General features: G+C 41.8%; 1 protein-coding gene across 1 annotated transcript in view; it reads left to right on the top strand.

Moving 5' to 3' along the window:
* Kiaa1210 (KIAA1210 ortholog) overlaps positions 1 to 15,397 on the top strand; it is a 53,143-nt gene that overhangs the window by 4,470 nt on the left and 33,276 nt on the right. Inside the window, exons 2-4 of the mRNA XM_050121954.1 lie at positions 1,643 to 1,776; positions 4,329 to 4,345; positions 7,832 to 7,952. Coding sequence (XP_049977911.1) covers positions 1,643 to 1,776; positions 4,329 to 4,345; positions 7,832 to 7,952 — 272 coding nt within the window. The remainder of the gene's footprint in view (positions 1 to 1,642; positions 1,777 to 4,328; positions 4,346 to 7,831; positions 7,953 to 15,397) is intronic.

The raw sequence follows: 15,397 nt of genomic DNA, 5'->3' as shown, positions 1-15,397 counted from the left end.
ACCAATGCACATAAAATAAAAGTTAAATAAACCATAAAAATATTTTTTAAAAAAAGGGCTGGAGAGATGGCTCAGAGGTTAAGAGCATTGCCTGCTCTTCCAAAGGTCCTGAGTTCAATTCCCGGCAACCACATGGAGGCTCACAACCATCTGGAATGAGGTCTGGTGCCCTCTTCTGGCCATCAGGCATACACACAGACAGAATATTGTATACATAATAAATAAATATTAAAAAAATAGAATATGGAAAGAGAAGGCAATGCCTAGAGTGGTGGCACAGGCCTGCGACACCAGAACTTAAGTTTGGACACAGGGGAATCAAGAGCCCCACCCATTTCAGACCATGCCCTTAAGTAGGCCCAGCGCTCCCCAAGCGCCTCTGCTCCAGGCTCCGCCCCTGCTTGGTCACACCTCCCTTAATCCCCGCCCCTCAGCCGCCCGACTCCACCCTCAGCATGCACTACCTTCCCTGGCTTATCTCCCTAAGCCCCGCCCCCAGACCTGCTTTCATCTTCTACGGCCCCGCCCCTCCACTACTGTGGCCCTTAATGGGGCTGGCCTCTACCACATAGTGAGGTCCCATTTTTAAAATCCCTTCAATTTTATAGATTTAAGAAATTAGTTTAAAAGAGAAGACAAGGCTTAGGTGGTTTAATTTATTACAGGCCTGCAATACCAAGACTTGGGGTGTGGAGGCAGGAGAATTGAAAGTTTGAGATCTGTATTTTTTTTTAACCTCTAGAATTTCCCACATTTACAAAATTGAAACATTAAAAGACAACGTCAGGCCTGGGTGGTGGCCCAGACCTTCAATAACATCATGGGGTGCTGAGACAGGAGGATCAAGAGTTTTTGACCAGTTTGACCTACAGGGTTTTGTTTGTTTGCTTTTTATTTCGTTTTTTTTTTTTGCTCTTGCTTCGTTTTGTTCTTATCCTCCCCACTTTTCTAGATTTGATACATTAAAAATTAAAACAGAATGCCAAACTCAGGGTGGTGGCATAAGACTGTTATACCAGCCCTCTGGCTGCACAGGCAGGAGGAACCTAAGTTTGAGGCCACCCTGGCTTACAGAGTAGGACCCTGTGCTTTCTAAAAATCCCTATAATTTCCTAGATTTGAGCAATTAGAAGAATAAAGATGAGGTCATATCTGAGGGTAAGTATCACAGGCCTGTAATATCAGCACTAGGGAGCTTCAGGCAGGAAGATCACAATTTCAAGGCCAGCTGGTATATATGTATATATATACATATACATATACACATCCTGGGCCTTCCCTTCCACAAATTTAAATAAAATAAAATAAAGAAGGATGAAAGCTAAAAAATAAAATGTAGATGAGCTTTCTCAGTCATTGAAATTAACAAGCAAATTGGTACTTTGTGAGTACTGGCCTGGATTGAGGCTACCTTAAGACCCCACAAGCTATGTCCTGGGTTGTTCCTTCCCACAGCAATCCAGATACCTGCTTATTGAATTTCTAAGGATGTCACAAACACATGAATGGTATGGTGGGTACCCGAGGCAAAATCTTCAAGGCACCTGAGACCATAGGCCTCTTCCTGCTGCTACAGCTCTGTCTCTCCCCTACCTTCACTTCTTCCGCCGCGCTCAGCCTCATGGCCATTTCTCATTTCCAGGAAAGAAGAAATCCAAGTTTAAAGCCTTTAAGAGCTTTTTTGGCAAGAAGAAGAAGAAAGAGCCGGAAGAGGAAGAGAACGTGATAAAGCCAAGGCTTTCTAGTAGCAGTCTAAAGCCAGTTATGGAAATCAAAGTGCACAAGTAAGCTCAGATGGGGTCAGGGGCTGGGGCTGGAGCTGGATCCAAACATGCACAAGCAGGTAGAACAATCAGACTCCAGGCCTACTGCTCACGAGGAGCTCGTGGCCCATTTCAGACAGTCAGGATGGCTCGTGTCATGCAGAGGTTTGGCCTTTTGACCTGGTTTGCTTACCTCATCTCCAAACTGCAGAGCAGGAAAATGGAATCTAGGTTCCTATGTAATAAAATCTCAGGAAAAGGAGTGTTGAAGCATAGAAGAGCTTAGCCATCAAATCTTTGGTTGTTTTAAAGTACACAAACAAACTAGCATGCTCAGTCCATCTTGCACTCCCCCTCGGGATACTGGGTGGTCACAGGATATGGGGAAAGCTGTTTCTCAGCCACTCATTGACACCCATTCACATCTTTATATATGTGGTGTTCCAATTTAAACATTACCTTTCTCATTCATTGGGATCTCCTGTACCTGCAGCTGTCCCTAGACCAATCAGATCTCCCTCTATGGAACACTTTGGTCAATTCTCAGGATGTTAAACTGCAGACATCTGGAGGTGCCACACAGAGTTCACCATTGCTCCTCACCATTCTCTGAGGCTCTGCCATGCCAAGACTCTCCCAGTACTCCCCTCTCCCAAACCCTTCCCATGGCATTATGACATTAAAGTATCTGTGGTTCTTTAATGACCTTACCCATGATGAGGACTTTCAGATAGCTTTGCCAAAAGGAGGGGGGATTGAAAAAAAAAGGGCTCATTTCATACTGTTCAAGCAATACCATTGTAGAACATTGTCTCAGAGTTCAAAGTAAGACTAGAAGAAGCCTGTCTACACAACAGAGGGGTGGGGGATGGAGGGAATATCTAGCATATTCTGCATTGTTTCTGCAAATTGGTAATGGCTATTTCTCTAACAATGGTAACTTCTCACTCCAAAATGGTCTGTTTAGTCTGCTGTTTTTGCCACTGTCTTAGTTAGGGTTTCTATTGCTGTGAAGAGACATGATTACCATGGCAACTCCTATGAAGGAAAACATTTATTTGAGGTGGGGGCTTACAGTTACAGAGGTTTAGACCATTATCATCACTGTTGGACATGGCAGCATGCAGGCAGACATGATGCCAGAGAAGGAGCTGAGAGTTAATACATCTTGACCCTCAGGCAACAGGAAGTAGTCTGAGACACTGTGCTTGGCTTGAGCATGTAGGAAGAGGACCTGCTTGTTCACCCTGGCTGCCTGGCTAGCTTAGCCCCAAAATAACTACACAGAAACTGTATTAATTAAATCACTGCTTGGCCCATTAGCTCTATCTTCTTCTTGGCTAACTCTTACATCTCAATTTAACCCATTTCTATTAATCTGTATATCACCACGAGGTCATGGCCTATCAGAAAAATTCCAGCACATCTATCTCCAGCGGCTCCATGGTGTCTCCCCTACTCTGCCCTTCTTCCTCCCAGCATTCAGTTCCATCTTCCCTGCCTACCTAAGTTCTGCCTTATCAACAGGCCAAGGCAGTTTCTTTATTCATTAATGCTAATCACAGCACACAGAGGGGACTCCCACATCATGAGTATATATGAGACCTCAAATCCACCTCCACAGTAGCACACTTCTTCCAACAAGGCCATACCCACTCCAACAAGGCCACATCTCCTAACAGTGCCATTCCCTATTTGCAAGGGAGGGAGGAAGCATGGGGGGTTAGAGGTAAGAAGGGAGAGGGGAAAATGTAGGTGGAGTTTTCTTATACTAGGAGGTGCTTACAAATTACCACACAGAGGCTTACATTACCTATAAATGCTCAGCTGATGGCACAAGGTTATTACTAACTAGCTCTTATATTTAAATTAATCCATTTTTATTAATCTATATTTTGCCACTTGGCTTGTGGCTTGTTATCTCCTTTTCTACACATCCTGCTTGCTCAGCAGCTGACTGGCATCTGCTGTGACTGCCCTGACTCTGCCCTTCTCTCTCAGCATTCTCCCAGTTGTCCGGCTGCCTTGTCCAATCTCTTTCTTCCCTGCTATTGACCAGTCAAATTTATTATTAATAATGAGTAAAATCCACAGAGTTTCCCCCTTTTTGTTTAGTTAAAAGGGAAGGTTTTAACTTTAACATAGTAAGATTATATATAGCAAAAACAGTTATTAAGAATTACAGTAACAATATCCAATCCATTTGTATTTGGCAAAATTAGAGAAAATACTCTATTATCTATCTTATCTTTGTGAGTATCTAATTTACATTTTATCCTAACTAAGAAAAATTTTAACTATGACTATTTAGTCTTTAACTCTGTCAAAGACCCCAGAAGGGTGAAATGTTACCTAATGACAGGAACATCAGGCTGCCTGGACAGTCACCCGAAGTTCCTCTCTAATGTTGGGGCATCCAACTCTGGCCTACAGGCCTAGCATATCTGATAGACTACCCTGTGAAGCAGAGAATTTTGAAGAACTCTTATACCTTGTCTTGGCAAAGTTTGGCATTCACCTTTCTTGAGTCCTACTGGTCCAGTTTGAACAGTGACTGACTACCAGCAATTGAGGGAAGGGAAGTTTATTTGTCTATGACTAGATTTTGCCATAAAGAAAGAAAACTCCATACAGAGTTTCTTCAATGCCTATTTTCTTCTCTGAAGTATATTGGTGCTGCCAGGAGCAGATGTGCCTCATTGTCACTAAAAGCCTTAGGTTATTAACCATATTAAATGTCATATTCTGTAGGTCTTTGAAAAGTCTGAAGATCATCTATCTATCTAAACCTGTTTATGACTTTGAAATGTATCTAACATGACTATAATTTTGACTATTAAAATGACTATTAATCTGTATTTTTTAAATTACATATTACATTTTTAATTGAGCTGTATAAACACAAAACCATAAACAAGAGTAGAAATATAATACAGTATAATAAAATTAACAAATTTGTATCAATAAACTAAAATCCATATCAACGTAAAATATTTTGAGGTTAACTATTTTTTTTTGGTTTAAAGTAGATTCAATAATCTATCCCTTCTCCTCATCATTTTTTAAAAAGATTTTATTTATTACATATACAATAAGTGTTCTGCCTCCATGTCAGAAGAGGGCACCATATCTCATTGTAGATGGTTGTGAGCCACCATGTGGTTGCTGAGAATTGAACTCAGGACCTCTGGAAGAGCAGTCAGTGTCCTTAACCTCTGAGCCATCTCTCCAGCCCCTCTCCCCATCATTTTTATAGTATTTTCACATTTATTATTTTAGAAAGAGACATTTATTTTTTGTTTAGTCCTTTTTGATCATGACCAATAACAATTTTATAACCAACCCACCTTAAATGAAAATAAACATTTATAATCAGTATTTTGGAAATGTGGACATAGTTTTCTAAACTATTTCCTGCTGATTGGGGGCACTGGCAATCTTTGGAGAAACCCTGAGGAAAAGAGAATAATTGTTTAGTCTTAGCTGGAGTATTTTGTAAGACTGGATGATCTCAGTCAGTAGCCTTGAAGTTGGGTCACCTGGACTGTCTTTATTGGTATCTTATCCCCTTGCTCTGAAAATACATAAATTTTTAAAGGTAATATACATATCTGTATCAATATAAATATTGAATGTGCAGAATATACAAGTTAGCCAATGAATCTTTGTTTTATGTGTTTGAGCAGGCAAAATATGCATTACATGTCTTGTAGTTTCTTTAGGTTTATTTTCCCATGTCTGTCTGTAGTCAAGATTTTAGGGGGGCCTTTCCTGATCAAACCCGATTTTCTTTACCCAAGAATGAATCCATCGCCTCTTATTTTATGTGGAAATAAAAGCATAACCTTTCACCCAAAGTAACATATTTTTTAACTTAAATTTTAAAGTTATTTTTAAAATATATAGGTTGGTTTAGTCTATTGGTTTTTATTGTCCAGTGTCTCTTAGCAGCCAAAAAGTTCAAAGATAACACAATAATATACAGTATTTAGACTCTCTGTGTATTTTACATTTTATGTGACTTATTTTTATTACTCTATTCGTTTTTAAGGATTTTATTTTAAAACTATATATTTTTACACCGAAGTCTGTATATATTCTTTTTTTCTCTCTCCCAAGCCTACACACATTTTTTAATACATTGTGACCCATTTAGAGGCTTTTTGGGGGGTCTGAATCTGTCCTTACTGTGCATCTTTAACCCTTCCTGTCTACATGAGCAAAACTCATAAACCCATCATGTAGCGTGCTGGCAGAGCTCTCAAGCCCGCAGGCAGCAGCTAGAAGAAGCCTCTCTGTGCTGCTACCCATCGAAGAGATTGCAGGAACCCATTATGCCACTTAAGCTCAAGACCACATGCTGCAGCCAGGAGATGTGTCTCCATACCATGGCCTACATGAGAGACACAAATTAGGAAGCTGTTCTTGGTTATATTTCTTCTTTTTAAAAAAAGATTTATTTTATTATGTATACAATATTCTGTCTGCTTGTATGCCTGAAGACCAGAAGAGGGCACCAGACTCTATTACAGATGGTTGTGAGCCACCATGTGGTTGCTGGGAATTGAACTCAGGACCTTTGGAAGAGCAGGCAATGCTCTTAACCTCTGAGCCATCTCTCCAGCCCCTGGTTATATTTCTGTGTGTCTAGAATTCCTCCCTTTTAAAAAGCCTTTTCAGGCTTTATGTGGACGTATGCCTGCCACAGAGTGCCATATGTAGGCAGAGTTTTCCTGTCCTGGGAGTAGCTTACAAATTACCACACAGAGACTTATATTACTTATAAATGGTCAGCTGATGACTAGTGTTATTACTAACTAGATCTTACAATTGAATTAACTCATTTTTGTTAATCTACATTTTGCCATGTGGCTCGTAGCTGGTTACCTCATTTTCTATGCGTCTTGCTTGCTTGGCAGCTGGCTGGCGTCTGTTGTGTGATGCTTTACTCTTTTGGCTTTTTGAGGGGTTCACCACCCAGCTCTCAAATAAATCATACACAAAGGCTCATTCTTACTTATAGTTTCCCAGCCTTAGCTTGACTTGTTTCTTGCCAGTTTTTCTTAAATTATCTTGATTACCTTTTGCCTCTGGTTCCTGTCCTGGAACTAGCTCTTGTAGATCAGGCTGGCCTTGAACTCACAGAGATCCGCCTGCCTCTGCCTTCCGAGTGCTGGGATTAAAGGCATGCGCCACCACCACCTGGCTTATCTTTTTCTGTTTTTACATACCTTTCTTTACTTCTTTCTCTATCATTTGCTGGCCTCCCATGTCCCCCTCTTCTTGTTCTCTTGCTCCTTTTCTTCATCATTTCTCCTTCCTTCTTTTATTCTGTCTGCCTGCCAGCCCTTCCTCTTCTTTCTCCTGACTCACTATTGGCCATTTAGCTCTTTATTAGGCCATCAGGTGTTTTAGACAGGCAAAGAATCACAACTTCACAGAGTTAAACAAATGTACCATAAACAAAAGTCATACACCTTAAAATAATATTCCCCAACACTACCCTAACTCCACCCCTTTCTCCCAGGATTCTCCCTTGTCCGGCTGTCTTGTCCAATCTCTTTCTTCCTTGCTATCAGTCAAACAGCTTTATTTTTAACAATAAGCATAATCTGCAGCAGGGAAATGACATATTTATATTTATGTGGCTTCACCCAGAAACTGATAGAAACAGATTCAGAGACCCAAAACCAAACATTAGGCAGAACTTGGGGAATCCTGTAGAAGAGGGGTAGGAAAGATTGTAGGAGTCAGTGGGGGTCAAAGGCATCACAAGAAATCCCACAGAATCAACTAACCTGGGCTCGCAGGGACTCACAGAGACTGAATCGACAATCAGGAAGCTTGCATGGAATTAACCTAGGTCATCTGCACATATGTTACAGTTGTGTATCTTGGTCTTTGTGTTTTTGTATTCTCACTCCCCATCTCACAGACTGATTTATGGTTCAATATATATGCATCTCTGCATTCTTTCTGCGCTGTCTCTTGTATCTATATCATGAAAATATCTTGTACTTTGATTCTTAATCTTGGACTGCTTTTAAAAGATTTTTCTCTCCATGTAGGCCTAAGAGTAGCTTGGGAACCAAGTCCATATCCCATGACAGTGTCTTCTGTTTGGAATCTGAGCCTGAGAAATGGGAAAGCAAACTGTTTCCAGAGCCCCAGAGAAGCAGACCACAGGAGGTAATGATAAACTTGACCTCAGTTTAATTCGACACTATTCCTCTATCATACCCTCCTCAAAGGAGGGAGAAATTTTATCCTTCTCAAAAGTTAATTTTACCTCACAGCAATATCTTAAACATCAAATAATCCAATATTTAAATAGGTGTGTACTCATGTAACATGGCCAACACAGAGTGTTGGCTGCAGTTAGTGTACTTAAGACACTATAAGGATACTATCATTGTTTTGATAGTGGGGTGTTCACTATGTGCTAACATACCAAACTCAAGCTTTTCTCTCTCTCCCACAGAGATTTCCTATTTCCAGAAGTCTGCCTAGAGTGACAGGAACTGATGTCCTTGGAGCTTTGAGTAGATCTGTGGGCCGCTGTGATCCCAAAAGTGAACTCTGGGTCTCAGGCTCCCAGGTTGATGAGGTAATACCATGGAAATGTATGGAGCATGGGCAGCTAAGTCAGATAGGCAGATTGTCCTAGTCAGAATTTCTATTGTCGTGAAGAGATACTGTGACCATGAAAACTCTTTTAAAGGAAAACAGTTAACTGGGGATGACTTATAATCTCAGAGGTTTAGTCCATTATTGGTCATGGCAACTAACATGACAGCATGCAAGTATACAAGCATGGTGTTGGAGAAAAAGATGAAAAAAAATTCTATATCTTGATCCACAGGAAGTATAAGAAGAGACTGTGTGCCATACTGGGCATAGTTTGAACATATAAGACCCCAAAGCCTTCCCCCATAGTGACATACTTCCTCCAATAAGGCCATACCTACTCCAACAAGGCCACACCTCCTAACTTTGCCATTCCTTATGTGCCTATGGGAGTCATTTTCATTCAAACCAGCACATTCCACTCCTTGGCCCCTATATACTCGTAGCCATGGCATAGTCCAATTTCAAAAGTCCCCATTGTCTCTACCAGTGCCAGCATTGTTTAGAAGTTTGAAGTTCAAAGTCTCTTCTGAGACTCCTGCAATCTCTTACCTGTAATTCCTTGTAAAATCAAAAGGAAAAAAGCAGATCACATACTTCTAATGCATAATAGCATAGGACATACATTACAGTTCCAAAATGTAGGAAAAGGAACATAAATGAGAAAATCCTGGACCAAAGCAAGACCAAAACCACGCTGGGCAAACTCCAAACTCTGCGTCTCCGTGTCTGGTGTCAAAGTGCTCCTCAGATCTCCAACTCTTTTCAGCTTTGTTGCCTGCAACACACTTTTCTCTCTTGAGCTGGTTCCACTTCCTGTTATCAGCTCTGTTTAGCAGGTATCCCATAGTTCCAGCATCTCCAAGATTTGGGGGTCTCCAAGGCAATTCAGGCTTTACCTTCACAGCTTCACACAGTGGTGTCTCTGGGCCTCTATACAGGGACACCCTGCCACATACCTAGCCTCAGAAGCTTTCTTTAGCTGTGTAGGGAGATTCCATAATTCATTTCTTCTATTCTTGACCCTAAAGCGAGAACAGTGTGGCTGAAGCTGCCAAGTTCTGCTCCTTGCTGGGGCTGAACAGGACCCCCTTGTTCAAATATATTTTCACCAGCTTTTGTTTTCAATGGTTTCTTTCACAACCTAATATTGACTTTCCTGGAACTAGTGCTGTAGACAGACCAGGCTGACCTTGCACTCGGACATTTGCCCGCTTTTGTCTTTTGAGTGCTGGGATTAAAGGTGTGCACCACCACACCTGGCCCCAAACTTTTCTCTCACTCCCTTTCACAAATTGGAAGCTTAGCTGGGTGGGATCTTTCTCTGAGGTCACCACTCCCTTAATTCCACTTAGCATCAGGCTTTTCTTTAATCTGTTTACACTTCCTGGTGCCCCTTTTCTCTTCCAATTGTCCATTTTGTAATTTTCCTTGTTCAGCTTGCTCGTTTTCATTATAGATCTGCCTAAGACTTGCCACTAATAACCACACAAGACAGTTAATCCTAAACTGTTTGAAAATGTTCTCTGCCAAAGCTGTTAATCTATAATTCTTTAATTTAGCTACAGACAGATTTTTTTTAACAAGGGCAGAAAACAGCCTCATTCTTCACCAAAATATCATAATAATGATCTCTAGGCAACCTACTAATATTCTTCTCTGAAACCTCATGTGCCAGGCCCCCCACAGTTCACAACACCCTCAGCACCACCTGTCTTTCATGCTCCTACTAGTTTGGCCCATTAAGGCCCACTTAAAGCATTCAGATGTTTCTTTTAATCCAAAGTCTCAACGCCCACATTGTTAACAGAAGTACGGTCAGGCCCATCACAGCAATACCCCAGTACCTGGTACCAACTTCTGTCTGAGGGTTTCTATTGCTGTGCAGAGACACCATGATCATGACAACTCTTATAAAGGAAAACATTTAACTGGGGCTGGCTTACAGCTCAGAAGTTTAGTCCATTCTTAGCATGACAGCAGGCGGGCCGGCATGGTGCTAGAGAGGGAGTTGAGAGTTGGACATCTGGATTGGCAGGCAGCGGGATGAGAGTGAAACTAGGTTTGGCTTGAGCATCTGAAACCTCAAAACCCACTCCAAATGTCATATTTCCTCTAACAAAGCCACACCTCCTCCAACAAGATTACACCTATTTCAACAAGGCCACACCTCCTAATAGTGCTACTCCCTATGAGCCTATGGGGGCCATTTCGATCAAATAACTCCCTCAAAAATTTGCTTATGGGGATTGAGTGAAGAGTCTGAAAGTTTAAATAAGTCATTAAAGGGGCTGGAGGTATGGTTCAGTGGTTAAAATCACTCTTCTAGAGGACCTAGGTTTGATTCCCAGTACCCTACAATAGCTTATAACTGTCTGTAACTCCAGTTCCAGGGAATCCAATTCCTTCCTCTGGCCTCCATGGACACCAGGGACGTGGTGCACAGACATACATACAGGCAAAATTCTCATACATATAAAAGGAACATAAACCCATCTAATAAATATTTTTAAAATAAATGATTCACCCAGCTAGTACATTGTTGACTTAGAAATGTATTTCAGGTGTATTAACCTCAAAATCCATGGGCTCCCTATACCTCACTTCCTAAGATTCTCTAATACTTCATATCTGCCCAGATATGGTAGCACTCTTAACAGTCCCAGAAAAAAATATCATTTACATTAAGACAGCCCCTTACCTCCAACTAATCCTAAACTTACAAGATGCAACCATTCCTCAGCCAGATACTTCTATAACTCTGATCCAGGAGTGCTCTTCATGGAGTTGGATTGAATGCCAGGGCATCAATTTTTGTCAGCTTGTTTCTTGTTTATGGGTGGGTTTCTGCCTGAGCATCCCTGTGAAATTGGGGAAGCTGCACAAGGAGACCATGCCCCACTGGAAAGCTGTTTTGATATGATTTTTGTATTTGGCAAAAAAGAAGTTGAGTTTATTTCTGTCACATCTGTTTGAGGCTTCAGGTGACTGGCTCTGGCTTTTGCAGTGTGTGCAAATTGTGCTGGGTGCTTTAATCTTGAAGGGTGGGGAAGACGGCACTGAGGAGATCAGCAGAGGGCATGGCTCTGTGGTGGGGTCCCCAGTGTCACTGGAGTGTTGCCTTCTTGCAGCAGGTTAGGGAAAGCCTCTTCTCCCGTACTTTCTAATATCCTGTCTGAAATAGCAACACCAGCTTTTGCATGCCCGCAGTTACATTCTTTACTTCTTGGCCATGGCAAGTGTTACGGGTTGTTTCTTATATTTGGAACCAAACAGCCTAGTTCCTGGTCTCTGTACTCTTTCCCTCCTGTAGTAGTAGAGTTTCAGACATTAACTGTACAGACATTCAGTTAAAAGCAAAGATTATTTTTTGAGAAGAATGCAAGGAAATATTATAGGAGCTTTATTTGTCATGATGAAGGGACAGGAAAAACCACAATAGTTCAAAAGCAAGTTTTCTTTTTTTTCTCCAACTCAAATCAACTTAAGTGGGTTTTACTTGCTTCCCACTAACAAATCTTTATTTCCATTCATGAAAGCAGTAAGTTGGCCATATTCAGCTTGCTTGGCCAGTAATTCAAAGGAAAACCCCCAAAAGACTAGTAAAGAAAAATGGAGGAATTAATACCCCCTAATTTTTTTAAAATATTTATTTATTATTTATTATGTATACAATAGTCTTTCTGTGTGTATGCAGAAGGCCAGAAGAGGGCACCAGACCTTATTACAGATGGTTGTGAGCCACCATATGGTTGCTGGGAATTGAACTCAGGACCTTTGGAAGAGCAGGCAATGCTCTTAACCACTGAGCCATCTCTCCAGTCCCCCCCTAAATTTTTAAAAAATATGTTTAAGGTTGAAAAGTGTTTATAATTCCTAGTAGGAAAACATTATCTGAACGAAGACCCTAATGGCAAACCACTGTAAAATGCTTTTCCGCTTTTGATGCAGAAGGGTAGGGATAGTCTTTGAAGCACCCCAGCTCTCCTGATGAGGTCAGAGGTACACTGGTTTGTATTATTGCAACATCCAGTGAGCCAGCTAAACTGTTCTTCATTCAGCAAGGGTTCTGTTTGACATTACGCTTGACCTCCCAACTTGGCTGACAATTTACTGATGAGATGCATAACCTTTGGGTTGTTCTGATATTTTGACATATTTGCTGGGTTCTGGGCCACATCCTTAAATGACCAGTGTGGGCCTACATCTCATGCGTTGATTGGGCCTGCCTGATCCTTCAGGCCTCTTCCTGTCAAACATGTCCAGGGACAGCAGAGGGCGCTGCATTAGTGATTTTTTTTTCCTCTATTACTGTGATAAAGACCATGACCAAAAACAACTTGGGGGGAGGAAATGGTTTATTTCATCTTCTACTTCCAGGTAAACAATCCATCACTGAGGGAAGCTAGGGCAGGAAGTCAAGGCAGGAGCATGGGGGCAGGAACTGAAGCAGAGGACACGGAGGAACATAGGTTACTGGTTTGCTCTGCATGGCTTTCTCAGCCTTCTTTCTTACCCCACCCAGGATCACCTGCCCAGGGGTGGCACTGCCCACAATGGGCTGGGCCCTCCTCTATCAAGAAATGATCAATTCCCCATAGACTTGTCTACAGGCAATCTGATAAAACATTTTCTCATTTGAGGTTTCTCTTTCCAGATAACTCTGGCTTGTGTCAAGGTGTGTGTGTGTGTGTGTGTGTGTGTGTGTGTGTGTGTGTGATGCCAACTAGGTTAGGTGACAATAGACCCTCAATGACCATTTTAACCTCTGGGTAGAAAACTCCCTTCAAGTGCCAAGATGGCTGTACTTCATGAAGGTTAATTGGTGGCAAGGGTCCCAGATGCCCGGCAAGGTAGCTGTCACGTTTCTATAATATAAGCATTTATGATGCTGAGGCCGGAGGATCATAAGTTCAAGGCTTGTTTCTCCTACACAGTGAATTTCAGATTGCCCCGGAGTATGTTCCAAGGCCTTGTCTCAAAACACCGAACACACATACATACACAAAACTAAAATAATCCAGGCTCCTGACATGCAGTGCTCCAGAGATCCGGGTAGAAGTATAGAATTGTCCAGTGTCCGGGTCCCTTGAAGAGTATGGGTTAGTTTTTAAATTAAAAAAAAAGTCTATCTATATGTGTGTGGGGGTATGTACACATAAGTACAATTGCCCACAGAGGTCAGAGGGGTTGCATTCCTCTGGAACTGGAGTTGCAGACTGTTGTGAGCTGCCTGATGTGGATCCTGATGGCCGAGCAATCCCTCCAGCCCCAGAGCAGGGTTCTTAGTGGGTCATAAATGACCTTCGCAGCATCTAAAGAGTGTAAGAGGGAAATCCAGGTACCCACTTTTGTCCCAAATACTAAAATGAAGCCAATTTTCTTCCTTTCCAGACATTCACCCGATGCCCTCTCTGATGTCCTGGGAATGTGTGTGCTTAGATGAGGCTTTCCTTATTTGAATACAAACAGTTAAGATGTGATAGTGTGTTAATAGCATCTTCCTGCCGTTGAGTTTATCATTTAAAAAACCCTGTAAGAAACACCTTTCTTACTGCTCTCAGGCCCCAACCCTCTTTCCGCAGTTCTTCTTTCCTTTTTTTTTTAATATTTATTTTACATGTATTTGTATTTTGCCATGGGTGTCGGGTCCCCTGGAACTGGGATTATAGACAGTTGTGAGCTTCCATGTGGGTGCTGGGGATTGAACCCAGGTCCTCTGGAAGAACAATCAGTGCTCTTAACCACTGAGCCATCTCTGCAGCCTTCTGCAGTCCTTCTAAATGGAGCAAATAGACCATTGGCTCTGCCTGTTGCCTTTCAGCTTCCTAAACATGGCCTTCAGTATGGGACCTCCCATCCCTGGCCCTTATTGCTGGTGAGGAAACAAGAGTGCATAGTGGGTAAGAACACAAGCTATCAATTTGGCAAGAGATTTCAAATACTTGCCTTGTAAGTGGTAGAACTATGATCAGTTACATCTATTCCCAAATCTCATTTCCCTACACCTAGATAATGGAGCTCATACTAGCAAACACTTCTAAGAACCGTGATTTTTAAATGAGATACGCCGGCGGATATTTCTCACTGCCTGGCATTTTATCATCCATTAGTGAAAGTTATTTGTCTTCATTTGTAACTATTTTCATTAGACCTGGGCTTAGGGATGGTTGATTGTAGCAAGAGTTGATTTAGGCTTAGTTCCTAAGTTCCCAGTAAAGACTGGTAGCAATAAAGGAGCACCAGAAACCCTAGCCAGGAGTTATCCAGGAGCAAAATCTTGGCAAACCTCTACTGTGTCCATTTTTCTTTGGCTAATGTCTGGAGGCTCTATGTCCTGAGCTATGTAGACCCTTAGACAGAAGCAAGAAATGTTAACTCTGAAGAATAAAGAACCGTGAGTTATTGTAGCCCAGTTCATAGGATCGGGTGAGGCAAACTGCAGATGGTACAGTCTTGCTAAGCACCAGTGAGAGGCTCTCGCTTTGATCTCTCACAACAGATGAACAAATTGATAAATAAAATGTAAAATCTATAGTCTAATGACCATGGTGCACTTGCTTGGCCATGGTCCTCTTGTATCATGGTCATTAATCTAAAATTAGTCTACCCCGCAAAGAGACCATTTTTATCTTTTTTTCAAAATTAAAGATTGAACTATACATTTTATTTTTTAATGATTTATTTATTTATTTTTAAAATTCATTTTACATACTAACCACAGTTTCCCCCTCTGTTTTCTTCCTCTCCATACTTTCTACCACCTCCTCCACACCTCACACTCACTCCTCAGAGAGGATAAGGCTTCCCATGGGAAGTCAACAAAGCCTGGCAGATCAAGTTGAGGCAGGACCAGGGCCCTCCTTCCTGTATCTAGGCTGAGCATGGTATCTCACCATAGGGCAAGGTCTCCAAAAAGCCAAGAACTAAAGGTTTGTAGAAGTAGGAGCGGCAGGGCTGTGTCCCTGGCACCCGGCCGCCCACATGGCTAGTATATGCCCTGAAAT

The sequence above is a fragment of the Alexandromys fortis genome, unplaced genomic scaffold (genome assembly GCF_014885135.2).
Source record: "Alexandromys fortis isolate MF-2015 unplaced genomic scaffold, M_Fortis_MF-2015_v1.1 scaffold_189, whole genome shotgun sequence".
Classification (NCBI taxonomy): domain Eukaryota; kingdom Metazoa; phylum Chordata; class Mammalia; order Rodentia; family Cricetidae; genus Alexandromys; species Alexandromys fortis.
The sequence above is the reverse complement of the archived record's forward strand: the minus strand, read 5'-3'. Positions and strand labels throughout refer to the sequence as shown.